General features: G+C 36.5%; 1 protein-coding gene across 3 annotated transcripts in view; it reads left to right on the forward strand.

Moving 5' to 3' along the window:
- MED14 (mediator complex subunit 14) overlaps window positions 1-10,291 on the forward strand; it is an 82,931-nt gene extending 72,640 nt beyond the window's left edge. For all 3 annotated transcript variants that reach the window (XM_090263907.1, XM_090263908.1, XM_090263909.1), the window contains 7 exons: window positions 1,250-1,432; window positions 2,311-2,546; window positions 4,447-4,626; window positions 4,719-4,826; window positions 6,389-6,514; window positions 6,889-7,081; window positions 9,670-10,291. In XM_090263907.1, coding sequence (XP_090120033.1) covers window positions 1,250-1,432; window positions 2,311-2,546; window positions 4,447-4,626; window positions 4,719-4,826; window positions 6,389-6,514; window positions 6,889-7,081; window positions 9,670-9,743 — 1,100 coding nt within the window. In that variant the 3' untranslated portion in view covers window positions 9,744-10,291. The remainder of the gene's footprint in view (window positions 1-1,249; window positions 1,433-2,310; window positions 2,547-4,446; window positions 4,627-4,718; window positions 4,827-6,388; window positions 6,515-6,888; window positions 7,082-9,669) is intronic.
- Window positions 10,292-13,732: the final 3,441 nt, after the last annotated feature.

The following is a 13,732-nucleotide window of genomic DNA, read 5'->3' on the forward strand; positions in this document are numbered from 1 at the left end:
CCTTACTTTCTTCACTTAAATGTATCATGAATATGCCAAATCAGAACATAATGAGCTTCCTCAGATTTTACAGCCGTGTAGTAGCTGTAATTTTTTTTACTCTTTACTATTAATACTTGTGGAAACATTTCTGACAGTAAAAACTCTGCATCATCATACTAAATGGCTTCATAGAATTCCCTTATCTGGGCATACCATGATTTAACTGCTCCCCTATTATGATATGTTTAGAATGTTTTCATTTTTTCACAACTAAAAATGGTGCCATCTCTGCTCGCATGATTATTTTCTTAAGGTAAGTTCCTAGAAGTGGAATTGCTGTCCCAAAGGGTTTGAGAAATTCTAAAGCTCTTGAAGCATATTATAGAGGGCTCACCTGAAAGCCTGTCCCGATTTCCTCTAGTATTATAGAAGAATGTCTTTTTCTACATCATTGCCAACATGGGGTTTTATGATTATTTTTTAAATTGTGGTCATTTTGATACGTAAAAGTAGTATCTTACTGTTTAATGTATGTTACTTTATTATTAGTGAAGTTCATTAGTCTCTGGTGTTTTATTATTTTATGTGTGCCAGTTTGTATCTTTTTTCCTGTGTTCTTGTGATTTCTTTCTTATTAATTTGTAAGACTTCTAAGTAAGGACCATTTACTCTCTGATACATGGTCGCAGTATTTTTTCAGTTTGTCATTTGGTTACAAAGGGGTGTGAATGTAAAGGTATCTGCAGGGTGCCATTTAAATACCAACTTGTTCAGAAAGTCGCTGCTTTCAAAACCTGATTCTTTGGTTCATTTCTTAGTGTAGCCTTTACTAAATAAAGAAAAATGGAATTTTTTTTCTCTTCTCAGCCTCTTCTGAGTAGAATGAAAACCTAATTTGTCAGGGTTAAATGTACAAGATTTCTTTCCTTAATGGAACTTTGAGATTTCTTTGTCTTTTTCTTTTTTTTTTTTTTGCTTAATATTTTCAAACATACAGTTGATTGTTATATGGTGTAAGTTGGTACATATTACACATCTTAAAGCTCGTGTGAAGGTATATTTTATCCTTTCTCAGTCTTTTTTAATGTAATTTTTATACCATGTGAAAAAGTACATAAACTACACAAAATATTCAGATGTGCCATGTTAAGAAGAAATTTAAAAAATAGAAGTATCACCCTGTAGGGTGTAAGCATTTAAATGCTGTCAAATACTTATCTGTTATTAAAACACAGGTTTTGAAAACACTTTATTTACTTGTTTATAGGAACCCTGGACCCCAGTTCTCCATACACTATGGTGTCACCAAGCGGGCGAGCAGCGACCTGGCCAGGGTCTCCTCAAGTGTCTGGCCCCTCACCAGCAACACGGTTGCCTGGAATGTCACCAGCCAACCCATCACTACATTCTCCAGTCCCAGATGCTTCTCATTCCCCTCGAGCTGGAACAAGTGAGCGTGGTCAACATTGTTTTTATTATAACCAACAAATGACCTATTTTATTCCATCCTCACATTTGAAGATCATGACCTACATATCGGAGGGGGATACTTAATAATTTCAGTTTTTATCCACTTAGTTAATCAGTAATGTTAGTAGTTAACTGTCAAAGTCAGGCAAAATGTAAGAAAGAGAAATGTCTCTTCCAGAAGTTTTCTGAGGTGAGATCTAGTACCTCTTTATGACTGCTACCTTAGCTCCAATACTAGACCTTAAAAGGTACCTGAAGTTACCTGACAAGGTTATGTAAATTAACACAAGAGAAGAATTGTACAAATATGACAGTTAGCTTTTGCTACGTGACTTTTAGTGGCTTAAACAACAGTCATATGTTCACTCACCATTCTGCAGGTTGACAGTTCGGGCTGAGGCCAGATGAGTGCTTCTCCCAGGCTCTGCTGGGCTCACTCATGTATCTGTGGTCAGCCTCTGGGTTGGCTGGGTCCTAGCTGATCTAAGGTGGCCCTAGCTGGCATGGCTTCTCTCTGCTCCATATGGTCTCATACTTGACCATGGGCTTGTTCACCTGGTGGCTGGACAGGGAGCTCCAAGAGAGTGAGTGAAAGTGTAGGCTCGCAACTGGCGCTACATCACTTCCACTGCATTTTGTCAGTCACAGCAAGTCACAAAGCCAACTCAGAATCCAGGTCCTTTGAAAGGGTTGCTGCAAAGTCTCATTGCAAAGGAAGCTAATATATGATTGTTATACCACAAGGAGTAACTAATATAGTACAGATTGCTGTAGAATATCAAGGATTTGTATAAAAACAAATCAGGAAACAGATAATATGCATTTTTAAATGAAATGACATGTTTTCCTTCCCAAAAGGTTCCCAAACGATGCCAACAAACATGCCCCCACCCCGTAAACTACCTCAGCGCTCCTGGGCAGCTTCCATACCCACCATCCTCACTCACAGTGCCTTGAACATTTTACTGCTGCCCTCTCCAACACCAGGCCTCGTGCCTGGCCTGGCAGGTAGTTACCTTTGTTCTCCACTTGAGAGATTCCTTGGATCGGTCATCATGAGAAGACATCTTCAAAGAATTATTCAACAAGAAACGGTATGGGTACTTAGTGAACTAATTGATACGTGGTGACTGTCAAAGGCAAATGCTAAGTTGCCCTTCAGAATGGGATCTGAATTTAAGTGATCATTCTAACCAGCTTGTTAGATTATGCTTTGCACCCAGGCCTAGCATTACAACTGGACTCCGCTATTTTCTTTTCCACTCTTAATGTTAACATATTTCTTCATTTTATAATTGTCCATGCTATGACTAACATGGACCTAGAAATAGGTCCATTTAATACCATAGGACACATGCGCCCAGGATCTGGCTTTGCAGAGAATAGTATATGAGGAGCTACTTGTCCTCTAGAATGCTTTTGCAGCAGCAGGCTGACTTCAAATCTGAGTCTCCATTGAAATAAAATTATGATGATCACAAGGATGAAAGCTGCTTTTTAAATATACGAACAGTTGAATTGATTTAAAACCCTGATAGAAAAGGACTTTGAACCTATCCTGTGGTGATATCCTTAGGGGAGACAGTTCAGAGTTGAGAGCACCTGTTCTAGAGTCCAGCTGCCTGGATTTGTAGCCATGCCATGCCATGTGCTAAGACAAGCTTGGTCATTTCTTCACCTTTCTGATAATAGTAGATAGTAGTATCTACGTAGCTCATAACAGTTGTGGGACTTTGAGATATTTCATATAAAGCTTGTAGCATAATGTCTTGGTATTCAGTACATATTGGTTACTTATTGTTGTTGAAGTACATATGTGGTAGTCAGAATAGTGAATATTGAAAATAACCACACCATGGATGGCACCACGCTATTTGGCAACCTTTATATTTCAGATTTGAAAAAACAAAAGTTTTAACTTAGGTTGAAAAGGTTAGTATTTAAAATGGTAATCTGTTCTAGGCTCACCTCTGCCACTTAAAAGCCATATAAGTGTTCAGCTGATTAAAACTCATTTTGCTCATCTGCATAATCAACATATAGTCTAAAGCAGAGGTCAGTAAACTGGGGGCCTGGACGCAAGTCCTGTCCACCACCTGTTTTTGTAAATAAACTTTTATTGGAGCACAGCCATACCCACTCAATACATGCTGTCTATACCTGCTTCTAGCTACAATGGCATCATTGAGTGGTTGCAACAGAGACCATATAGCCTAAAATATTTACCAACCCCTGAACTAGTAGAAGTTTCCAATCCGGATCTTATTTTTTTCTAAAGTGTCAGTTTTTTAAAATTTGTTATTGCAGAAAATTTTTAAGTATATGCACAAGTAGAATGGGATAATGAACCTCTCTGTTCTCATCGCCCATCTTCAACAGTAACTCATACCAATATTGTTTCATATATAGTTCCTCCCAGATTGTTTGACAACAAATTCCAGACATCACTTCATCCATAAATACAATTTCTTTATTATCAAATATGGCTGGTGTCCAAATTTACAGTTTGAATCAGAACCCAAACAATTTTTAAGTTTCTTTCAAACTGTAGGTTCCTCTTGCATTTCTCCTTACATAATTTATTTGTTAAAGAAACCATATCATTTGTCCTATAGAGTTTCTCACAGTCTGGATTTTGCTGATTGCATCCATTTAGAATCATTTAACATGTTCTTTTGACCCCTATAGATCTGTAAGATGAATCAATCCTGTGGATCTAACTACTGTATTCAGGCTCAAGTGGGTTGTTGATTTGCAAGAATATTTCATAGGTGGTATTACATTTTTCCATCAAGAGACATGTAATGTCTGATCTGATTGCCTATCTTTGCTGTGGTGGTAGCAGTTTTAGTGCTCAGTGCCTAGATACCTTTGTTTTGGAACAGTTATCAACTGAATTGTTTTCCTTTTGAAGCAGCTTCCTAGGTAACATATCATTTTTTTCTTTGTCTTACATATTACATGCTAATTTGATGCATCCTTCTTGTTTTGCAGCTACAGCTGATAAATTCCAATGAACCTGGGGTGATCATGTTTAAGACTGATGCCCTGAAATGCAGAGTAGCCCTTAGTCCTAAAACCAACCAAACACTTCAGCTAAAAGTAACACCTGAGAATGCGGGACAGTGGAAACCTGATGAACTTCAAGTTTTGGAGAAATTCTTTGAAACAAGAGTATGTGTTTTTTAATGCATAATTTTAATGTAATCAATAAAACAGAAGAGTCAAGTAGAATGAAGAATAACTTGGTTTATTTATCCCTGTAGGTTGCTGGACCGCCATTTAAAGCCAATACATTAATAGCCTTCACCAAACTATTAGGAGCTCCTACACACATCCTTAGGGACTGTGTGCATATTATGAAACTAGAGCTGGTAAGTTACAGGCAAACACGAACTGTTACAGCCAAGGCGGTTTGAGGATGTTGGAGTTGGCAGGAACAATGTTTATTGGTTTTTACCTGTTTAGGTACTTTTGTTTTCTCTTAAATCCTTCTTAATTTCTCACTCAAGTTTTATGTGTTTTGGATAGGCAACATAATCCTCTTGTATCTTTTGAATTTAGAAGATGATATAGTGGGAAATTCCCATTGATCTGTGTCTAGCCATCTAGTTAGTACCCCTCCCCACAGGCAACCTGAGTTACCAGTGGCTTACCTCTTAAAATAGCAAATATATTTAATACACTCTTCCTACTTCCAGATAATGAAATAACCCTCCCATGGCTTCTTGTAATACTGTGTGGATTCATTTTTTAAATTAAATTACATATTTAAATTTTGGATCCATTTTAAATATGTCTTGGTGTGTCATATGTGTGAGGTGTGGATCCAACTTTTTTAGATGCCCCTAATTACCCTAATACAATTTATCAAAAAAAATCTGCCTTCTCCAGAAGATTTTAAATTTCTCTTTTTTTCCTGTGAAATTATATAATTATATAGGGGGAATCCAGGTGGCAGCTGATAATATTTTTCCAATCTTACAGTAGTCCTTTCATTTTAATGTTTCTAGTATTGCTTTGGTAATTTCAAAATATCTCACTTCTTTTTTCAGTTGGTATTTTAATATTGGGACAACATGACTTCTGCTCTGATAGGCTATAGGAAATATGTCAAAAAGATATTCATTTTAATTTTTAAAGGAGTAAATATTTATGTGGCTAAAAAAAGCATCAGTGGATAGTTTAAAATTATTAACACAGTTTGACTAGTTCGTTTTAAGGAAGGAATTGGAACAGAGACTGGGAAGTCTAGATTGGCACCAGTTAAGAAAGGCTTTGAATGCCAGGTGTTGATCATTGGAAGAGGTGGGGGACAACATGTATCACTGCATGTCACTGAACATTTGTAAGCTAGATTAGAACCACCCTCTAGAACAGCGGTCCCCAACCGTTTTGGCACCAGGCATTGGTTTCATGGAAGACAATTTTTCCATGGACCAGGGTGCGGGGGATGGAGGGAGACAGGAGGCAGAGCTCAGACAGTAATGCCAGCAAAGCTTCACTCACTTGCCTGCTGCTCACCTCCTGCTGTTCAGCCCAGTTCCTAACAGGCCACAGCCCAGGGCTTGGGGACCCCTGCTCTAGAACATTCGGCAGTGGTATAAGGATGGACTGGGAGAGGCGGCCACTGGAAGGGACAATTAAGGGGTCATGGGAGAAGTAACAAAGCCCTGAGCTCAGTGGCATTAGTGAAAATAAGAGAGACAGGAACAGATGTCAGAGCTACTGAGGACACAGAATTCATGGGAATTAATGAAGTGAGAGGCGAGGAGGGGAAACATTTCACATAAATCCATATTTTCTTTGAAAATATACAGGTTACCAACTTTATGTTCTGTTTGTTGGTAATTGAGTATAAAATAAAATTCTAACTTTTAGACTCCTAATGCTCATATAACTTGATCTTGATTTGATTTTTTTTTTTTCAAAACAGTTTCCTGACCAGGCAACACAGCTAAAATGGAACGTTCAGTTTTGCCTGACGATCCCTCCCAGTGCCCCGCCGATTGCACCTCCTGGGACTCCTGCTGTGGTGCTGAAATCCAAAATGCTATTTTTTGTAAGTACCACCCAGCAGGTGTATATGTGCAGAGCTTCTGAAGAAAAAGCCATATGAGAATAATGCAACAGCTTTTGGATAATTGCAGAAATTACCTGTTACAGCCAAATACAGGTCCAGATTCCTTGTCAGTTAGTTTACACTTCATGTAATCCTGGTTCCTTTAGTAGTAGCAGAAAGTTATTGAGCTAGATAATCATGTGACAGTTGCATGTTAATCATAATACTCAGTTGTTTGTCATTTGCAATATTTTACTTTCTTTTGCTTGATATATCTTAATCTGACAGTAAATGATAGTACCTTTGATAAATTTAGTCAAATGTTGTATTTTCTTACCGTTTTTATTCTCTTTGTGTGTGTTGTGTATCTACAGCTTCAACTAACTCAGAAAACATCGGTCCCTCCCCAAGAACCTGTTAGTATTATAGTTCCAATCATTTATGATATGGCTTCAGGTACAACCCAGCAGGCAGACATTCCCAGACAGCAGAACTCTTCTGTTGCTGCTCCTATGATGGTCAGCAACATTCTGAAGAGGTTTGCAGAGATGAACCCACCACGACAAGGTACATGACCAGTAGATGATATTTAATTGCATATGTGTTATAAGAGTTCTTTTGAGAGATTCCCCCTTCTCCCCACTGCTCTATCTTTACCCACCTCACCCCCAATCCTAGTAATAGAGTTCTGGTTGCTGTGACCCTTTTAATGTCTGCTTGTCGCTTTCTTCCTTTCTCACTGGTTCTTTGTTTTTGTCCATGTCTCTGCTGCCTGGACTTTTATTTTTGTTAGTGATTTGCTATTGGGACTGACCCAGTTGCTAATGCCAGAAGCTTGTATTTATAGCACACATTGCCACAAAGCCCTAGGTTAGGATGATAGAATTTTCCATGGCTGTGAATTCCTGCCCTACCATTGATACCTGCCACTCTGTACATCACCAAGTTGAAATGCATGTTGGTTTCTCATATTTCATGGTTCAATCATGAATAGAACAATATCATTCAAAGTTCTGTATCTTCAAAATGTTTTGTGAAGAATAAAAACTGATACAAATGGCATCACTGCTTTTTGGGCTTCTTATATAAGTTCAGGCGGGTGCAAGTGAACCTTTCACCAAGTGCACAATGAAGCTCTCAAACTGAGCATTTTCAAGGAAACCAGAATGTTTCTGGCAAGACAAACAAGGTCCGTTCAATACTGTCATAGCCTACGCTTAACACATAACTCCTGGCAGTGCTAAATTCTTGGTTACAAAACATAAAGCTCAGCACAGAGAACTTTTCTTCCATTTTACTTATTTCTAATATTAAAGAAATTAAATTTAAATTAAATTTTGCTCATTTCTAATATTAAGGAAGTCTTCTATCTTTCTGTTTAGAATAGTATGATAACAGAATTATGTTTTTAAATGAGGGAAAGTTGTTCTCTGAAACGTTTTTATGTACCACAGTGTCAAAATTTTACTACAAACAGGAATCCTGGGAGAAATTAGCTGTTTGTTTCCCCATTGTATACAGAGGCGAGTTCTCACTCAAGCAGTTTATAAGGAATGCACTGGGCAGTAGAGAAGGGTATGCTTCTTTTGTTGTAATACTTCCACTTCTTAAAATTTTCTGCTTTCATCCTTTGACTTATCTCTTCTTTCAGCTAAAAATAGGTCCTTAAGAATCAAAGTTTAAAGCTATCAGAATTTTCAAAGTAGTAATTCAGTAGAACTTTGATAATAAACACCATTCTTTCACAAGCAGATGATTATCATTATTATGTCTTGTGGAATTTAAAATTAAAAGGAAAGAATGTTTTGATCCTATTGCAATCAAGGATTTTTCTACCTGTCAATAATGAAAACGTGTTTTTAAAACAGAAAAAGAAAGATATGACTTCTTTTAAAAAATTGTTGGGATATTTTGGAAGTGTTTTTTTTGTTTTGTTTTGTTTTTCTTATATTTCTGCCTTAGACAGGTTAAACCTTTGGATTTCATTTTCTTTCTGTACCTTAATTTTCCAGTGGTTGATGGGAAGGGTGCAGTAACTTGTACAGAGCCACTGCACATTCTCCCCTCTGCCGGAAGACAATTATTCAATTAAGTTTTCCCACTTTCAGCCACTGTAGTGTTAGTCTAGGAAAGGGGCCCAGCTTTTGATTTATAATATTTATAGCTGGTTTTGGTTTATTATATTGAAATATATGTAATATTTACAAGAAGGAAGAGAGAGGGTATTTGTTTTTGTTTTTTGGGGTTTTATTTTTGTTCCGTTGTTGTTGTTGTTTTTGAGCAAAGGGGAATTTGAGAGAATGAATCATTACCTTCCCCCTGCCCCTAAACAAATCTTGTTGGTATGCCATAATTCAGCCTTCCTTTCCTCCTCCCAAAACCATCACTTCCTCCCCTGAAGTGCTTTTAAGAAAAATACACTTTTAAGAAGTATTAATTGATTTTTAATGTTGAACTTCAGAAGTTGATCATATCTTCAGATGTGGGAGAAAACTCCAATAGATGTTAGAACTGCACTATCTAATATGACTGTCACTGTCCTCATGTGACTATTTAAATTTAAGTTAATGAAAATTAAATAAAATGTAAAATTTAGTTCCTCAGTCACCCTAGCTACATTGCAAGTGCTTGGTAGCCACAGTGCACACATAGAATATTTCCATCATCACAGAAAGTTCTATTGGACAGTGCTGCCATAGAGATTTTATTTGACCTTTAATGCAACATTAGAAGGACACCATTGGTGTTGTAACTAATGCATAAATATAAACTATGTAGATCTTTTCATTAGATTCAAAATGCATAAGCCAATTGTCAGTAAGTACCCCTGAAGCCCAACTCAAAGGTTTATCCAATGCTCCTAATCCAGTTTCTATAGAGAAACGCTAGGCACATCTTCCTAAATTCACACCTACCTCGGGCTTGCCCCAGATTTCCTCGTGAGGAAAAAACAAAACCCAAACCAAATTATTTATTACCTGATATTTAACACCAAAGCTTAATACCCCTGTAACCTGTGCAGATAAAATTTACTCTTTTATTTTGATCCTTAAAGTTCTTGCTAATTTTAGATTTAATTACCCTTACCCCACCGGTGTGTTGACATCATCTTTCCTGTATTGCGAATAGCTAATGACCATTTTTCTCTGTTGCAGGTGAATGCACAATATTTGCAGCTGTTCGTGATTTAATGGCTAATCTTACACTGCCCCCTGGTGGGCGTCCATAGACACTATTGTTTTTAAACCAGGAAGGCTGACAAATGAGACAAAACAACAAAAAAAAGTCTGAATTCAGCCTTCATTTTTAAAAAGGAAAAGGACTTTTTGACTAAGAGCTAAATATTATAAACTCGCAAAATTTTTCAGGGTGCACTTCTTTCATCAAATAGACCATCAATTTTTTGTATAGTGAACTTGTATAGTGTGTTTAAATGGGACACGTTTCAAATTAGGTAATACATCAGTGTCCGCTTGCCAATCATAGAATTAATATTCTGTTTTATACTATAAAGTTACGGAAATGCCAAACTTGTTTATTTAATTGTTTTCTTATGTTTTGGGTGTAATAGTCCTTTTTTGGGTTTTGTTTTGTTTTTTTAAGGCAGGTCTGTCATTTTGAATACTGTAAAACTGTGATAAACTTTATATTGAAGCTGTATTTTACTATGACCGCTTTGAATCCTTACATGAAAATGTTCTGGGAGTTGTTATAAAAACATCCCAAAGAAGCAATATTTAATAAAACTAGGTTTAAAAATAAAAACAGTGACACTCACTTGTGTGTATATCAGCTCTATAGACTTCTCAGGGCCTCCCTTCTTCTTTAACCTGGTGGGGCTAGTAATTAATTTCTAATAATATGTGTCTGAAATTTGACCAAACACATCTGCTTCTTTGTTTCAAGTTTGTTTTCTTCAAACATTCCTAAATTAACTGGTGGTGAACATTTAGCACCTTGGTTTTCTTTCAGTTTAGGATTTTGGTAGAAGAGAAAGAACCCAGTCTTTGAGAAGAGACAGTGAGTACTTCATATTAATAATCAAGGATCCCAAATACTTCAATATTCTGATCTGTTGAGGATGTGCTAACTTTTCTGTTAGGCAAATTTAGTTTACAGGATACTTCTGCATATAGCATTAATTAGGAAACAATTTGAATACTCTGTCCTTTCATGAAATTTCTGTGATGTTTCCTTATCTTGCTTAACTTCCCCACCAAAGTTGGGGTTAGTCTGAACAATCCCAGTTTAATTAATTATCAATAAAATGATAAAATATTTTTTTGGTATGGAAGAAACCTGGTCCAGTCCCCTCACTTTGAAGAATCTAACATCTAGGGTCTTTCCAGGGTCAAATGAGTTTGTGATACTAACACATCTCAGCATAGTTTCCTTTTGGAGTACTGTGCTGTCTCTCCCATTCAGTCAGGGACTTTGATAAGCTTGAAAGAATGTGACCAGAAGTAAAGGTCTTCTGGTGACTTGATGTTATTTGGGAAAGTTTTTTAAATGACACTACCATTGCTGAGTTACCTGGTCACTGTAATATTAGTTCTCCATTAAACTTCAGATGCTTTGTCTAATTCTGTTTTAGATGATTTAATTGAGCTTCTGTAACTATTCAGTTCCAGTTTCGAGCATCTCACTGCAGCTATATCATACCTGCTCTCAACTTTGCTTGATCCGCTATTCATTTCTGGTCAGAGTTGAGGCCTTCTTTGCCTTTCTTCTATGTCTTATTTCTGCCTTCATCTCCTACTTCTCGCCCAACTCTGCCACTATTCAGGAGCAAGTGACTAAACTTTTATCCTTCCTTTAATTTACCTTTTATCCTTCCATTTCCAGTTCTCCTTACAGTGGTAATCACATCGGTTTGTCTTTATTAAGGGTCAGTCCTTTTCTATTTAGAGCTGAATCCTTTCTTTCAAGTAGAAATCTACATGTATATACAACAAATGTATTTTTATCCACAGGATAATATTGCCTCAAATAATTTTATTAAAAGAGTTAACTTTTCAGGTATTTCTCCTTTTAAGTATGGTTGGCTTTGAAATGTCAATTGCATTTTTAAGCATGATGCATTCAGTGGACACTTTTCCTAATTATAACTCATCTCTGAATGCATTGTGCAAATCAAAAGTAAGATAGGATCCAGTGAACAAAATTGCTTTTGACACTTATTTAAGAGTACACCTTTGAATTTTGATAATTATGCTTGGTAATTGGAATTGGTATATACTTTATTAAAGCTTGAACACACTAGCTTTTGAATTTTAGGCTTCATCACAAGCCATGTCTTTTGCCTCTTTTGTTACCCAGTTTCAATCAAAGGAACTGGATGCCCATAGAGATTTTTTTTCTTATAGGAGATGTGGGTCTTAACTTTAAGGTGTTTTCAATGTGATTTTTAGTAATAAATAAAATTTAAACAAGTTTCAGAGAACTACCAACTCTCTAGTTAATTTTCACAAAGCTGTTTGGGTAGTATGGTTTAGTATTAATTTAACCTTGAAAGAAGAAATTGGTTCTGATTTGCCACCTTTTTTCCTATCTGTTGAAATGCTGTTTCAGAATGTATAGAAGTACTTTCAGAATTAGGAAAAAAGGGAAAACTTCAACAAAACATGTCAAGTTATTAATTGGCTGAATCTTATATTTGAAAATTAACTGAATATGCTAAATGCAGGTATAAACTAAAATATACATGATTTTGAATTTGAATACCACTGATAATTAACACAGTAACCTGTTCAGCCACAGGATACTAATAGTTTGTTAGTCATTCTTTGGACTGCGGTTAAATTGATAACTTAAAGAAGTGTAATTTTACTACTCTTAATTCTGATCAAATATCAACATAAAGTTTCTTTAATGATTTTTGCCCCCAAAGAAATAGCTACTACATTTTGCTTTAATATTTATTTATTACCCAAGTGTTCTTGATATAAAAATCAATATACTGAAAATTTTAAGAGAACTTATAGTTAAGGAACTTAAGGGACAGAAAGGGAAAATGTTCATGTATATTTCATTGTTTCTTTTGAAATTTTTTTTCATTTGGTTTGATGGTAATGGCCAATGTGTCTTAAGGGAATGATTTTAAATTTATTTAGTATAGTTTAGTATTGAGGTTGTTAAGAAAAAATTAGCAGAGGCCAACCAGAATTGTGCTATACAACTCCAGGAAACCATGATCTGCTCACAATTTTCTATAAATTTTCTATAAATTTTCTCCACTTCCAACTGGCTGTGAGTTGTTAAAATACCTTGCCCAAAAATATAACTGATTGATGAAAGGGCACATTTAGGTTAATATAAAATAATAGCTAATACTTACTGAGCACTTACTATTGCCAGGCACTGTTCTAAGTATTTCAGTGTATATTTAATCTTCACAACAGCCCAAATGGGGTAGGTATTACAGATGAATAAACTGAGGCCTAGAGAAATGAAGTTAACTAGCTCAGATCAAATTTAAGACTGCTTAAGATCAAACAGCTAAGAAGAGGCAATTTGAGTCCAGATCTAGTTCTGAACACTGCCACTTTGCTGTGAAATAGGAAATCAAGGGCAGGCTTCAATGTTTAGACTATTACCTCAGAACCTTTTGACTATACACAATGTTAACATGTTCTCCAGGCTCAAGAAGCTGACTAAACCTAACTAAAACTGAGATGACCTCTTATCGTTTGGAGTTGACAATTTATTGCATTCTGACCTTCATGGCTCAATTAATTGGAACCTAACTCAGACTCCCTTATGAGAGGAGCACTAATTATCATATAATCAAAAGTACAAAACAATCATGTAAGCTCAATGCTTCAGGACCAAAGCAGCAGCCCTCATCTGGCTCTGGGCCATGTAGCCTTCCAGAATCCACCTTCAGAATCCAGATGATGTGTTGTCCACTTTGCCTGTCCTAGGTGGCCCAATGGCGGATGCTGTTGAGCTTTGTGTCACTTTGGCACACCGCAAACACATAATAGGTGCGTGGTATAGGATACCATGGTTACATTTCACTGATTTGCTGATTTGCTACAGCCAATCTGTGGGCTTAGGAACCAGTTAAGTAAACGTCCTAGAATCGTATAATGCAAGGAATATGTAATTCAAGAGCTGTGCTTTGACCACCTACATCCCTACAAAAAACAGGACCATAGACATCAGGGAAGAGGAGAATTCGGGGCTGGCGGGGTGTCAGTTTGGAGGAACAGAAAA

The sequence above is a fragment of the Furipterus horrens genome, unplaced genomic scaffold (genome assembly GCF_987537825.1).
Source record: "Furipterus horrens unplaced genomic scaffold, mFurHor1.1.pri manual_scaffold_17, whole genome shotgun sequence".
NCBI lineage: Eukaryota > Metazoa > Chordata > Mammalia > Chiroptera > Furipteridae > Furipterus > Furipterus horrens.